Raw genomic sequence first — 16,479 nt, forward strand, 5'->3', positions numbered from 1 at the left:
ATTAACCTTGCAACATGCACAGTTAGGAATTTGGCTTTCAGTGGAGCTCAGCTCAGCTAAGGAACTAGAACTTTTAGCTTACCTGCATAATGGGCAGGATAATTATAAAAAAAATAAATACTCAAAGTAAGAGAACCTTATACTAACTGAACATCTTATAATTTTCTACAGGTACAATGCTAAATACTTTATATTTATTACCTCTTTTACTTCTCACATCATCCTTAGTCATTTTTTCAACAAACATTTTTTGAATGCCTCCTAGTGAAGGACTATTTTAGGCACAGCATTAAACAAATAACATCCCTGCTCTGAAGTGGTATTATCACTATTTTAAAGATTAGAAATCTGGGTTTCATATAGAACAATTGACTTTTCTAGTGCCCCATGGCTTAGTAGCTGGTTAGTTGAAATTTAAACTCTATTATGTCTGATTCCAAGGACTTAAAACCACTTTCTAGGGTGACTTATTTAGGGTTCTACTTTATGTTGTGATTGCTGTAACCACAATTACAGTCTCTTTTGATTGTGTCACTAATTATGCAAGTGTGTATTCTCTGGCCCTATTTTCATATTTCTTTTCAGTTTCATCTTTTGTGTCCTATAATAGCTGTTAAGAAAAACATAAAATTTTACATTTATGGCAGACTTATGTTGAGCGTTCTTACTCCTGTCTAATGAGTGCTTATTGATACTGACTACACAAATGCTCTAAAGGCAAGATTTAAGAGCAAGCTGTCTTTCAGTTTAGTTTTTAACGTTTTAATTTTTATTTGAAATGTAGTAATATATTCATATAGTTCCAGTTTTGAGAAATACAAAGAGTATGCAATAATATAATGTCTCCATCCCTAAACCTCAACCATATATTTCTCTTTCCCAGAAGTAACCAATTTTGCCAGATATTTGTTTATCTTTCCAGAAATATTTTAATGCATCCACAATCAAATACACACATACACACATATCCTTTCTTTTTTCATGTATGAATATATCCTACAGATCTTTACATATCAATTATGGACAGTTTAATTTTGATAGCTCCATGGATTCTATTGACTTTAAGAGTCAGTAAAGAGTAGTAGTGTTTAGTTGTGGACCCTGTACTCAGACTACCTGCACATAGACTATCTGCTACTGGGAAATCCTTTTTGTAAGTTGCTAAATCTCTAGGTGCCTCAATTTTCTCATCTGCAAAATGCCTAGCAGATAGTGAACACCCAAAATTAGCTGCCACCACCATCGTCATCATCACCACTTCTTTAATCAGATTTTTATTTATGGGTATATGGACTTTTTTTTTTCCTAATATTACAAACAGTGCTTCAGGAAATAACCTTCTACATTTATTATTTTACATATGTGTGAGTTTAGGGATGCTTTGCAACAAGTACATTATCAAGGCCAAAGGGTATGTTGTAAATGTTTAATTTAGACATTCTCCAAATTGCATGCCATAGAGATTGTATCAAGTTACCCTCTCACCAGCAGTTTGACATAATTTAAATAATCAAGAATTTGATGGTAGCTTTCTGATGTTACTTCTATTTCTGGAATTATTCATAGTTATAAATGACAATTTTGAAAGTTTTTCTTTTACCTTTGTTAGAAGTACAATCTTGTCAGGAGTGCCTGCTCAGACAACTCTTTAAAAAATAAATATATACACACACACACGTGTGTGTGTGTGTGTGTGTGTGTATATATATATGTTGGTAGTTTTATTGCAGGATTCTCGCAGATAACTTGTTAGTGTTTAGAGAAAGAAAGATAATCCCCTCATTCTTTATTTCCATATATTTATGTTTCCATGAATTTGAATTATTTCAGATTTTTTTATGTATCTTTATTATTCATAATATTAGGATAATCTTTCTTAGAAATATGTATCCTTATCCACTCATCTATTGATGGGCACTTGGACTGTTTCCAGATCTTAGCTATTGTAAATAATGCTGTAATGAACATAGAGATGCATATATTCTTTCTGATTGGTGTTTCGGGTTTCTTAGAATATATTCCTAGAAGTGGGATTACTGGGTCAAATGGCAGTTCCATATTTAAATTTTTTGAGGAATCTCCATACTGTTTTCTATAGTGGCTGCACCCGTCTGCATTGCCACCAACAGTGTACTGGGTTCCCTTTTCTCCACATCCTCGCCAGCATTTGTCATTTGTTGATTTGTTGATGGTTGTCATTCTGACAGGTGTGAGGTGATATCTCATTGTGGCTTTATTTTTTAATTTTTTTTAATTTTTTTACATAGATCTTATTTGTTTAATTTGAATTCCTTCATTATTGACATCTTGCATTTTTTCATATCTTTATTAGGTATTTATGAATGCAGTATATTTGTGGGGTTAAATTATCTTATCAAAATTAACTACAACCTACTTCTATGAATTTTCTTTACTACTTACTCATGCTTAATTTATTTTATTTTTTAATTTTTAAATTTTATTATTGTTTAATATATTACAGATGTCCCTTTTTCTCCCCAGTGACCCATTCCACCCTGTTCCTTCCCCCTCCCCAGTCCCTCTCCCCACCATTGTCCATGTCCTTGGGTTGTGTATATATGCACATAAATTCTTTGGTTACTCTCTCCCCCTCCACCTTAATTTGCATTTCTCTGATGATTAGTGACTTTGAGCATTTTTTCTGTGTCTACTTTGGAGAACTCTTTATTTTGGTCCTTTGTCCATTTTTTAATTGGATTGTTTGTCTTCCTTTTGTTACGTTGTATGAGTTCCTTATATATTTTGGATATTAACCCCTTATCAAATGTTTCATTGGCAAATATGTTCTTACATGCAGTTGGTTCCCTTTTTATTTTGTTGGTGGTTTCATTTGCTGTGCAGAAGCAATTTTAATGTAGTCCCATTTGTTTATTTTCTCCTTTGTTTCCCTTGCCCTCAGAGATGTATCAGCAAACGTATTGCTAAAAGAGATGTCTGAGATTTTGCTGCCTGTGGTTTCACACCATGGAACACTATGCAGCTTTGAAAAAGAAGGACCTTTTACCCTTTGAGATAGCATGAAGGGACATGGAGAGAGTATTATGCTAAGCAAAAATAAGCCAGTCAGAGAAAGACATGTATCACATGATCTCACTTATATGTGGAATCTAATGTACAAAATAAACTGATGAACAAAGTAGATCCAGAGACATAGAAGCATGGAACAGACTAACGAATCTCAGAGGGAAGCCAGGGGTGGGTGGGAATAGATTAACCAAAGAACTTACATGCATATGTGCATAAACAATAGACACAGACAATAGTATGGTGAAGGCCTGGGGCGGAGGTGGAGTAGAAGGGGTCAATGGGGAATAAAGGGGTCAATGGGGAATAAATTACATCTGTAATACTTTCAACAATAGAGATAATTTTTTTAAAAAAAGAAATATGCATTGCCCGGCCGGGCGTGGCTCAGCGGTTGAACGTCAACCTAGGGTCCAGGCAATCAGGGTTCAATTCCCGGTCAGGACACATTCCCAGGTTGCGGGCTCGATCCCCAGTTGAGGGCGTGCAAGAGGCAGCCGATCAATGACTCTCTCATCATTGATGTTTCTATCTCTCTCTCCCTCTCCTTTCTTATCTCTGAAATCAATAAAGATATTTAAAAAAAAGAAAAAAGAAATATGCATCAAGAACCAAGAGTGTGATGGTGATCTGAGATTAGGTTTTCATTTTATTTTGAGGAGTAGTCTTGAGTTACAGCAAAATTTCTTTCTTTGTCAAAGAAAGTTTAAGAGAAAGAAAGAAAAACTTAAGGTGTCAGGCATTTTTTCAAGGAATTGGGGGGAATACAAAGATAAGTTCTGATCTCTGCCATACTTAGCTCTAGTGGGTGAGCTAGTTGGGAGCCATTTCTAGGTTAGAGAATGTAAAAATGGACAAAGAAGAATGTTGTTAGAATTTTGGACATTACCTGAACCATTCAGGTAAATGACTAAAAGTGAAGGAAATAAATATAAGTCATCATAGAACACAGTACAAAGACATAGTGCTGTGGAAACCAATATAATGAGCAAATGCTTTAAATAGAATAGTGTATTACCAAGGAAAGGCTATCTGATGTAGCAATTAGGAGGTAATTGGTGTGAGAAAGTAATTTCAGTAGAGCTCTGGCACCCAACTGGAGAAGAATGAACAGTTGGAAAGTAAATAGGCTATTCTTTGGAATAGTCATTAAGGCAAGAGAAAGATTTTCTTTAAAAAAAAAAAAAATCTCAGTAACAAACTTTTGTTTCAAAATTACAGCTTTAAATATCTAATTTTATTTTATCAGTAGTTTTTACTTGTATATGGTAGTCACCTTTAAAGGTGCTAAGCTTGTGGTGGTTGTTTTTACATTTATTTTAATAGTAGTTATTGTTTGGTTGCCTTTCATTTTATAACATTAATGTAGCAAAATAGTCCTCTCTTTATGAACTAAAATAGCTTGTCCACTGAAATTATAGTTAAAACTCCACTCACCGTATATGAAAACTACCATATCAATCATGGAAATAGAATAGAGCATTATTTGCACTGGAAGTATTTTAATAATTATATAGGTAACTTACTACTAAAATATTAATTAGCGTTGTTTTTTTGTTTGTTTATTATAAGCCAAATGAGTTATATCATTTATTCAAAACAGTTTTATTTAGTATTTCACCTTAGCAGATTTCTCCCAACCAAACACACCACTTTTTGAAATCTGTAGAAACAGTTAACTGATCTTTATTCGTCAGTCATAAGTTACAGTAAAATACAATGAAATCAATTTAGGAGCGTCTCCCATATGTATATTGTATATGCAGCATTCTCTGATATCATCTGGCAGTTATACTTTACCCATAATTCTCTTCTGCTTCAGAAGAGACCTGATTCTGCGTTCAGATTTCAGGGCTCAAGATTTCTTGTCTTTGTTTTTCATTGAATTTATTGGGTTAACATTGGTTAATACCTTTTTCTTGTTGTGTTTTTAAATCAACTTTACCAAGATATAATTTTCATACATTAAAATTAACAAGTTTAAGTGTCCAGATTGATGATTTTTGACAAATGTATACAACCATGTAATGATACTCCAGTCAAAATATATTTCTACCTCCTAAAGAATAACTAAGTCTTCCCATGTTTAATAACCTAAAAATCTAATTTTACTTCATCTTGTTTAGTATTTAGGAATATAATTTTACTTATCAGGAGTGCCTTGAAAATAACCCTTGAAATTACAGGCTTTTTATCTACAGGAATCCCTTTCTGATTGACAAAATAGTTCATGACTCAAACAAAGTTAAATACAGTTGACCCTTGAAGGACACAGGTCTACTTATACATGGATTTTCCCCCCAAAAAACACATAGTCAGCTGTCTGTATTTCAGGATTTCATCTCTACGAATTCAACCAATTGCATGTTGAAAACAATATATTTGATTTTCTGTTGGTAATTAGAGGACGTTCCTGAAAACAATACTGCATGGATAGCAAAGGATGCCTATAAGTTACATTTTTGGGGAGTCAAAAGTTATACATGGATTTTTTTTCTGAGCGAGGGGCTGGAGCCTCAAACCCCTGCATTGTTCAAGGTCAACTGTATAAACAATTTCATTTACTTTCAGTGATTTTAAGAATGTCTGACACAAAGTAACTTTTACTTGAGATAATTTATAATTAGCAATTTAATGTGTTTTCTGTTTAATTTTTTTAAATTGTCTGGAAAAAAAGGCTGTTTATAGAGCATAGACAATACTGTTGAACACTGTCTATAGTACTGTTTTGGCATAAAGAAATAAAACCACAATATAAAAGTTTCTCATTTTTTTTAGGAAATTGCATGTTCTGGAGTGTGGAGGAACTTTTTTAAAAATATATTTTAATTGATTTCAGAGAGGAAGGGAGATGGAGAGAGAGAGAGAAAGACAATGATGAGAGAACCATTGATAGGCTGCTTCCTGCACGCCCCCTACTGGGGATCGAGTCTGAAACCTGGGCATGTGCCCTGAACGGAATCGTGCTGGGATCTAGCTCCTCCTGGATCGTAGGTTGATGCTCAGCTGCTGAGCCACACTGGTTGGGCTTAAAAACCCGAACTTCCCAACCTAGACGCTGTCATCCCTACAGCTGGATATAGGAAATACCTGTTAGTGGTACTTAAACGCATCCTGAAAATGAATGAGAGAGCTATGCAGTGTGGGGCAAAAGTAGGTTTACAGTTTTGAGTACTTGAAACACAGAGTTTATTCTTGTATTATTATTTATTATTTTCCATACAAATAACCTATTTTTGCCCCATCCTGTATATCAAGTAATTAAAACGTGTTCAAAAATTGTTTTGATTAAAGGAGGGCAGACATCATTTTTCTCATTTTACAGATTAGTAAAAATTAAGTCAAATCAAGTTTAATGTGCCATTGTAATTTATGTTGGGCCTGTGAATTAAGACCATATTTTGATGACTTTTAGTTGCTCTTTGGCTCCATGCTCTTTCCTGTAAGAGTACAGTACATTTCAGAGACTCTTCCTCACATTGCTTAATATGATTTGAATTGGAGCTGGTAATCGCTGGCAAGGAGCCTGATAGAGGTTATAAAGTAATTATTTTCTTACTGACTCACTGAGTTTTTAACTTGAATGTTTTACATTTATACAGTTGAAATTGCACATCGTTTAATTATTAGGCCAGGGTTCTTTGTCTTCAAAGTTGATTTTAAACCTCATTTTAATTTTTTTAATTATGGTAATTTTTAACCCAAAACCCATCATTATTATAAGAGTAACAATATTTATATAGTCATGTTTGAGATAAAAATAAAGTAGCTAAAACTAGTATGAAAGAATGAGATGACTAGCAGGTTAACATTTTTTTGTTGTTTGATATTTATGTAGAAGTTACTGAGCAATTTTTCATGAAAAGTTCAGAAAAAAAAATTTAACTGCTGAAGTGTGTTGTTAGATTAAGGGATATTTCATTTTTAATTTATAGAAGGATATTCTGGTGATAAAAATTATCAGAGCCATGAAGGGAGATAACACTCTACAGTTGGATGTTATTCAGACTTAGGCAGCCAGCTGTATGTCGATAGAGCCAGTATATATCTAGGTCCATTTTTAGGGCCCTCCCTACAATATAAATTTGTTGTTTTATGTCTTTGTCATTTTCTTTTCCAATACTCCTCTCATTATTTTTTCTTATACTTATCTAATTCACAGAATATTCAGTTTCTAAAAAATATCTAAAGAACTTTTTAGTTCTTAAATAAGAGATTTTTTTTTTTTTTTTTGGTATAGATAGGAGTTTGGTGGAGGAAAGAAAAACCCAAGCATATAAAACTTTCCAAACAACAGTCAGATCAAATTTAATTTTAGCATGGAATAGAAAAAGATTAACTGTAAAATCTGTTGTTCCACAGGTACTGTGAGAATAGAGATGTTTCGAAATATGCAGAATGCAGAAATCATCAGAAAAATGACTGAAGAATTTGATGAGGTATAGCATTTCAATATTTATACAAATGGCCTACTTATACTTTTAAATGGTGAATATGTTGATTATTTTAAGTTTTGTTTTGATTTAGTATTTAGTGTAAATGAAGATATACAATTTTCTCATGTATATGATTATCCATGCTACTAATTCCAAAATTAATGACCTCTAGGGATTTGGTTACATTGCATGGAGGTAGCACTAAATGATAACCAATATGGATAAGAAAATTAGTGGTATGAAATAGAAGTTGATTCTTGACATTCATTCTTGAAGACCATGTAAAATTCCCGAATTTATAAATGCATCACCAACAGTTTCCTATTCTGTGGAATGCTAGTCCTATTAAATGCTTTAAAGGAAAAGGATTTGAAGGACAAAGAAGTGTGAGCAGATTGCACATTATATCTTACACATTGTCGAAGAAAAAGATCTTTTTAAGGTTCTTAAGAATTCTATTGGAGAAAAACCTGCTAAACTTTATTCCAAAATTCCCAAAATTATTTTATTTGGATCTTAGCCACCCCTACCACCTCCCCCACCCACCTACGTGTGTGTGTGTGTGTGTCTGTGTGTGTGTGTAAAACTTAAGCATATATTAGGGACACTCTGAGAATATTGTGACTTATAATACATGTTTTCTTTGCTAATCTTCACAAATTAATCATGCTGAACTCATTTTTATTTTCACTGAAATATTCTCTCAAGTAGTTTTATACAGATTATATGCTGAAACAGCTACACAGTTTTATTTCTGTATTATATTTATAGTTAACTCAATTTATGCCATGCTTTAGTCCACTATTCCAATTTTAACATTATGCCTTTTGATTTAAGTAAGAATTCTATTTTCCAGTAGATGTTCCTTTTTCTTGACTTTCAACACTAGCAAGAAAGATTGATTTTCTTCTAGTTCTACTCAGTAATACTAGTAGTAGTACACATTTTTAATTTAAAGATGTACTATTAACATACTCAAATACACATTGCACAATAAATGTCTTTCTCATCAGGTATTCTCCTTTACTCTAGCAGCACATGCCAAAACATTTTCATGTGCATATTTACATAAGCATTCTGTCAGTGTTTTTGAGAGTATTTAGTCACATTCTGTGGGAAGTAGGAGAGATCTTACATTGTGATCCAAGCATATATATATATATATATATATATATATACACACACACACACACACACACACCCATAATTGCTTGTCTTCATTTCGGTAATCCAGAAAGGATTTGAAATTCCAAAGGACTTTTTGCAATTTAATCAGTGGCAAAACCTGGCCTCAACTAACATGAGACTATTTAAAATTCGTATTTATCCCAGTCAGTGAAAATATCTGTATGTATTTCAGATGAAATATTAGTGTTCTTGATTTTAGGGGGCTGACCCAGATTATTTTGGGGTATATGATGGAATATAAGCTATATGTACTGTATTAACTTCTGTAACTAAAAATCTAGATTCTGAAATACTTCTGTAGGATCAGTTTTCCTAAAAAATATTTTGTTGTTTGTTACTTCATGAGTTTTTTATATATGGCAAATAGAAGATAAGGAAGCCAGATTAAAATGCAAGTGGTGGATTTACTGACCAGCTACTGAACTAACTACCATGCCAGACTTGAAATATAGGTGATGCAGGTTACAGATTTAAACCTTTGCGGTTGTTTGTCTACTCTCAGCCACCAAAGCTTTTTTACCATTCCGGTCATATGTCTGCTCTCAGCCACCACAGCAAGGAACCGTACAAATCTTTATTCATTCATGTATCAGTTCATAATTTCTCTTGTTTATCCTTCATAATCTTGCATGTTATGTACCACTGCTCTTTCAATGGAAATTAATTCCGACCAGTACGACACCCATGTCCAAATTTAATACGACTGCAAAGGGTTAATGGTATGCATCTTGGACTTTCAGGGCAATAACACATGGTGGAATGATTATTAAGAGTTTGAGATGATAGTTTCCAAACTTTGCTACACATTAACCTCAACTAGGGATATTTATTTTACTTAATTTTTTGCATTATAGCTTACATTCAGTATTATTTTGTATAGCTTCGGGTGTACAGCATAGTGGTTAGATAGTTGTAGACTTTACAAAGTGGTCCCCCTGATATTTCCAGTACTAACTGGCACCATACATAGTTATTACTGTATTATTGACTATATTTCCTATGCTGAACTTTACACCTCCATGACTATTTTCTGACTGCCAATCTGTACTTCTCAGTCCTTTCACCTTTTCCACCCAGTGCCCCAAACCCCTTCCCCTCTGTCAACCATCTATCTGTTCTCTCTGTTTATGATTGTTTCATTTTTGTTTATTTGTTTATATGTATTCTTTAGATTCCACATATAAGTGAAATCATGTGGTGTGTTTTTTTCTCTGATTGACTTATTTCATTAAGCGTAAATACCCTTCAAGTCCAGCCATTCTGTCACAAATGCTAAGATTTCATTCTTTTTTATGGCCAAGAAATATTCCATTGTATATATGTATCACAGGTTTTTTATCCACTCATTTACTGATGGGCACTTGGGTTGTTTCCATAGCTTGGCTATTAAAAATAATGCTGCAGTGAACATAGGGATGCATATGTTCTTTTGAACTAGTGTTTTGGGTTTCTTCAGAAATATACCCAGAAGTGGAATCACTGAATCGTAAGACAGTACATTTTTAATTTTTTGAAGAGCCTCCATACTGTTTTCCACAGCGGATGCATCAGTCTGTATTCCCAGCATCTTCAGGAGAGCTCCCTTTTCTCCACATCTCCAGCACTGGCTGTTTGTTGATGCATTGATGATAGCCATTCTGACAGGTGTGAAGTGATATCTCATTGTGGTTTTAATTTGCATTTCTTTGATTATTGGTAACATTGAGCATTTTTTCATGTCTGTTGGTCATCTTTTTGTCCCCTTTGGAGAAGTATCTATTTAGGTCCTTTTCCCGTTTTTTAACTGGATTGTTTGTCTTCCTTTTGTTAAGTTGTATGAGTTCCTTATATTTTTTTGGATATTAACCCCTTATCAGATGTATTGCTGGTGAATATGTTCTCCCATTCAGTGGGCTGTCTTTTTATTTTCTTGATGGTTTGGCTATGCAAAACCTTTTTAGTTTGATGTAGTCCCATTTGTTTATTTTTTCTTTTGTTTCCCTTGCCCAAGGAGATATATCAGGAAAAGATATTACTAAGAGAAATATTCATGATTTTACTGCCTATGTTTTTTCTTCTAGGATTTTTATGGTATTGAGTCCTACATGTAAGTCTTTAATCCATTTTGAGTTTATTATTTCATGTGGTATAAGAAAGTGGTCTAGGTTTATCTTTTTGCATTTATCTGTCCAATTTTCCTAGCATCATTTATTAAATAAACTGTGTTTTTAACTAATTTGTATGTTCTTGCCTTCTTTGTCAAATATTAATTCACCATATAGGCATGGATTTATTTCTGACCTCTCTATTTTGTTCTATTCATCTATGTGTCTGCTTTTTTCCTAGTACAATGCTGTTTTGATCACTATGGCCTTGATATCAGCTTGATTCTTCTAATTTTGTTATTCTTTCTCAAGATTACTTTGGCTATTCAGGGTCTTTTGTGGTTCCATGTAAACTTTTGGATTATTTGGTCTAGTTCTTTTTTTTCTTTTCTTTTTTTAATATATCTTTATTGATTACAGAGAGAGGAAGGGAGAGGGAGAGAGAGATAGAAACATCAATGATGAGAGAGTCATTGATCGGCTGCCTCCTGCACGCCCCCGACTGGGGATCGAGCCTGCAACCCGGGCATGTGCCTGGACTGGGAATCGAACCCTGATCACCTGAATCCCAGGTTGACGCTCAACCGCTGAGCCACGCCCGGCCAGGCTGGTCTAGTTCTATGAAATATGCCATTGGTATTTTGGTAGGAATTGCTTTGAATCTGTATATTGCTTTGGGTAGTATAAACATTTTAACAATGTTAATGCTTCCTTTTCATGAGTATGGTATATGCTTCCATACATCTGTATCTTCCTCAGTTTCTTTCTTCAGGGTCTTATAACTTTTCAAGTACAGGTCTTGTATCTCCTTGATTAAATTTATTCCTAGATACATTTTTTTGATGCAATTGAAAATGGGATTGTTTTCTTAATTTCACTTTTTGATAGTTCATTATTGGTGTATAAAAATGCAGTTGAGCCCTGGCCATTTGGCTCAGTGGTTAGAGCATCAGCCCATGGACCAAAGGGTCCCAGGTTCAATTCCTGGTCAAGGGCACGTATCTCAGTTGCAGGCTTGATCCCCAGCCCTGGTTGGGGTATGTGCGGGAGGCAACCAATTGATGTATATCTGTCACATTGATGTTTCTCTCTCTTTCTCCCTCTTTCTCTCTCTCCCTCTCCCTTCCCTCTGTCCTCCCCTCCACTCTTTCTAAAAATATCAGTGGAAAAAATATCATTGGGTGAGGATTAAAAAAAAAGTGCAACTGATTACTGAATATTTACTTTGTATTCTTCTACTTTATCAGTTCTAGTAGTTTTCTGGTGGAATCTTTAGGGTTCTCTATATACGGTATCATATGATCTGCAAATAATGACAGTTTTACTTCTTTCCTGTTTGGGATGCCTTTTATTTTTTCTTGTCTGGTTGCTGAGGCTAGGACTTCTATTATGTGGTGTGTCGTGTTAATTGATTTGCTGATAATTGTACCATGTTGCATCTTAGGAATAAATCCCACTTGGTCATAGTGTATGATCTTTATAATGTATTTCTGGATTTGATTTGCTAATATTTTGTTAAGGATTATGGCGTCTGTGTTCATCAGGGATATTGGCCTATAATTTTCTTTCATTGTAGTGTCCTTATCTGGTTTTGGAATTAAGATAATGCTGACCTCATAAAATAAGCTTAGGAGTCTTCTTTCCTCTTGAATTTTTTTGAATAGTTTGAGAGGGATAAGTGGTAGTTCTTCTTTGAATGTTTGGTAAAATTTACATGTGAAGCCATCCAGTCCAGGATTTTTGTTTGTTGGGAGTTTTTTTATGACTGCTTCAGTTTCATTAGTTGTAATTGGTCTGTTCAGATTTTCTATTTCTTCTTGATTCAGTTTTGGGAGAGTGCATGTTTCTAGGAATTTATCCATTTCTTCCAGATTGTCCAGCCTGTTGGCATATAGCTGTATAATCCCTTTTATTTTTGCAGTGTCAGTCATTACTTCCACTCCCTCATTTCTGCCTTTATTTGCATCCTCTCTTTTTTTCTTGATGAGTCTAATTAAAGGTTTGTCGATCTTGTTTATCTTATCCGAGAACCAGCTCTTGGTTTCATTGATCCTTTTGTATTTTTTTAGACTCTATTTCATTCATTTCTATTTTGATCTTTGTTATTTCCCTCCTTTACTCACTTTGGGCTTTGTTACTCACTTTGTTCCTTTCTTGTTCCTTCAAGTGTAGGGTTAGATTGTCTATTGGAGATTTTTTCTTTTTTTGAGGTAGGATTGTAATGCTATGAATTTCATCACCTAGGGATATTTAAAACTACTGATGCCTGGCTCCGTTTTACATCCCTCAGAATTCTTTTTTTTTTTTTTTTTTTTTTGAAAGAAACTAATTTTTTTTAAATATATCTTTATTGATTTCAGAGAGGAAAGGAGAGGGAGAGAGAGAGACAGAAACATCAATGATGAGAGAGTCATTGATCAAGCCCACAACCAGGCATGTGCCCTGACCGGGAATCGAACCCTGATCGCCTGGATCCCAGGTCGACACTCAACCACTGAGCCACGCCGGCTGGGCTACATCCCTCAGAATTCTGATGTAATTTGTTAGATGTGCACCTGGGCATATGGGTTTTTAAAAGCTCACCAGGTGATTTTATATACAGCTAAGTTTGTGAACTGTTGTTCTGAGGGACATAAAAACAGAAAGCCAAAATTTAAGTTAGAAAACCATTTCATATATGAGAATAGAATAAGGGAAAAACAAATGAATATACTGTGCAAATGCACAACAGTAAATAATTGCTTTTCTGAGATTTTGAGATAACTAGAGGAAGATGAGGAATTCAGCAAAATGAAATTTATCGTATACCTAAGAAAATATTCCTGTGAATGTTGTCAGATATTCAGGCTATATTGGAGGAATAGTAAACTGTTACCAAAACTGATTATGAGTTAAATGTAGTAAAATATTTTAAAAGGCACTTATTTCATATTCCTAAATATTTTTTTCTGCCAACATTGCAGCTTACCTAATCAAAGAAGACTAACAATCACCATTCTAATTTTTTTGTGTTTGACAGTACAATTAAATTTTGAGAATGATTAGAATGTATTCATTTAAAGGACAGTTATATAATATATAAGATCTATCTTCCAAGGCTATTCATTTTATCTTCAATCACTTTAGGAAGTATTGCTGTTTTTGATAATTTATGTACACTCAAGAAACTGTATTTAAATGCCTGCATATCATTAAAATATACAATTTCCTTTCTAAAATACTATAGAGGTTACTTAGTCTACTGGGAGTGGAAGGAGGTTAATTTTGGTAAATTTTGTGGCAAAATTCTGAATGATCTGATGACAAGAATCATTGGATTCCCAAGAGCCTAGAACAGTGTCTGGTTCACAGGGAATAGCCATTAAAATTTTGTTGAATTACTCATAGAGAGCAGGCAGACAGCTCTGGAGGGTGTTGGGGTTATTGGGGAGGGTGGAGGGATTGAGCAAAAAGAAAAACAAAGAGAGAACTCCAGGACATAGACAACAGTGTGGTGACTGCGGGTGGAGGGCATGGGTGGAGGTGGAAGAGGTCAAAGAGGAGATAAATGGTGATGGAAAAAATAAAATTTTGTTAAATGAGTGAATGTAATGTATAATAGCAAAGTAAAGTAATGTTGAGATGAGTTAGAAGTGGCTTAGATGCAAGGTATTTAAATTTGGATAACGTGATCCAAGAGTATGTTGTTGCCTGAAAAAGTATAGTGTAGCTTCTTCTATTCCTTATTACAACCAGGTTATAATATTTATTATTAGATAACTTTTTTAAAACTTCTACAAACCTGCACACAGCCAAAAGTGCTTTGTAAATTGTAATATCAACCAAATTTATAAATTTGCTAATTCCCCAAGCAGTCCATGGCTCATCAGAGTTAATAGATACACTTGGTTCCTGTTGGAGCCAACCTTTGGGAGGTAAAGCGAACTGTAATAGTATTTCTTCCCCAGATTATTAGGATCACTCCTCCATATGTAATTTTTTAGCCGTGTTTCCCAAAGGCCAGTTTTCATAGTTTTCATGTATTATATTAAGTGTGATATCTGTGTAGGGAAACCTTTTTACTACAGCACATTTGATGTATTCACTTAGTATGTTTCATTCCTGTCTGTGTTAGTTTGTATTGTATTGCTCTCAGTTATAGAGATTTTTGTGCATTGTGCTCTTTTGTATTGATTACAACTTATCCTATAGCTTTTTTTCTTTTATTTGGAATATGTGCTTCTGTAAATTTGTTTATTTAAACTTAAGTATAGAACTTCTCATTTGTTTGTCCATTTCAGCATTTATTAATCAAAAGATTAAAAATTTTAAGAAATGTACAAATGGTTAAATAGTATACAAACTGATAAAAATGTTAAGAAAATGCCAAAGATATGGTAGAGGAAAGCTCAGATTATCTCCATTCCCAAATTAAAGTCTCTAAATTTTCTTAATTGTGCATCCAATTAATAAAACATTTTTCAGCCTATATTTTTAATAGTGAATAACTATGATGTGGCCAGTTTTATATATAAAATTATTGTTCCCTCCTCTTCCTCTTTCATACTCTTTCTCAAAAGGCTAGAGTTTTTCTGGTGATGATTTTAGACTTTCTTAGTTCTGTACTAAGTAAGTCTGTTTCCTAAGTATCTGTTAAATAAAAATAAGGAAGGGGTTTGTTTTTTTCCTTCCACCCTTGGTGATCAGAAGACTGAGTGTATAGGATTTGTAAATTATATTACAGTGTAGTTTTCAGGATATGTATATTTTACTTATAGACTTAGATGCACATTCTACTAAACCATTTTCTCGTCAGATGTCATTAGATCATCATGGCTGTAACTTTTATAGTGGTCTAAGAAGAGCTCGTGTGGCAAGTACCAATCCCGCCACATTTATCATTCACTTATGATTACATATTGAGATTTTTTTTTGTTTTCTCCAGAAGTCTTTGTGTTTCTGTTTCATGAAGAGTTAAAAATAAATAGTTTAAACCATTAATCTATTGCATTAGTCCTATGTAACTTAAAAAGTGAACAAAATCAGTGAAGGGTGCTATAATGTCAACCCCTTTGAGCATTGGACTCTTCTTTCTCTTCTCTTGGGATATCTCAAATACCATTTGTGACACAAAACAGTCTGAAATTTGGACCTAGTTAGGAAATGCCAAGCTTATTTTGTATATTAAACATTAGTAACAATTAATTTGTTTCTTATTTTTAGGTAAAAATAAGGAGAAGTTCTAATATTTTCTTGAAATACACCACTTAGTTTGTGTTGTACATATCACTTTGGAGATGGCTCCAGGTTGAGAAAGGTAGACATTGTTAAAGAAAGGAGCAATGGTGGAAATGAGAAATGCCAAAAGACAAAGGAATAATCGAGTAGAAAAACTCATGAAGTCAAGAAATTGTAATCAATTTGTGAAAAGGAGTAACACAGGCAATAATATTTTAACTGTGAACCTTGCAATGCAAATTACTGGAGACAAGAGGAAAAATGTTGAAGAATATTAATAGAAAATACTTATACTTCTGTTTGCCAGGCACTGTTGTAAGTACTTTACATATATTTAACCCTTACAACATTTTTATTAGGTAGATATTTTATGTTATTGTTATCTTCATTTTACAGGTGAGAACACTGAGGCAAAAGGGGCAAGAAATTTGCCTGAGCTCGCACAACTAGCAAATGGCAAAGCTAGGGATTGAACCCAGGCTATCTAGCTCCCTAAGTCCATATTCATA

The 16,479-nt window shown here is 33.8% G+C and overlaps 1 protein-coding gene across 2 annotated transcripts in view; it reads left to right on the plus strand.

The window, feature by feature from the left end:
- The window catches only part of STAG1 (STAG1 cohesin complex component), a 273,379-nt gene that overhangs the window by 125,139 nt on the left and 131,761 nt on the right, over positions 1-16,479 (plus strand). For both annotated transcript variants that reach the window (XM_081160341.1, XM_081160342.1), the window contains exon 6: positions 7,408-7,484. In XM_081160341.1, coding sequence (XP_081016467.1) covers positions 7,408-7,484 — 77 coding nt within the window. The remainder of the gene's footprint in view (positions 1-7,407; positions 7,485-16,479) is intronic.

The sequence above is a fragment of the Miniopterus schreibersii genome, assembly GCF_964146895.1.
Source record: "Miniopterus schreibersii genome assembly, chromosome: 15".
Taxonomy (NCBI): Eukaryota; Metazoa; Chordata; class Mammalia; order Chiroptera; family Miniopteridae; genus Miniopterus; species Miniopterus schreibersii.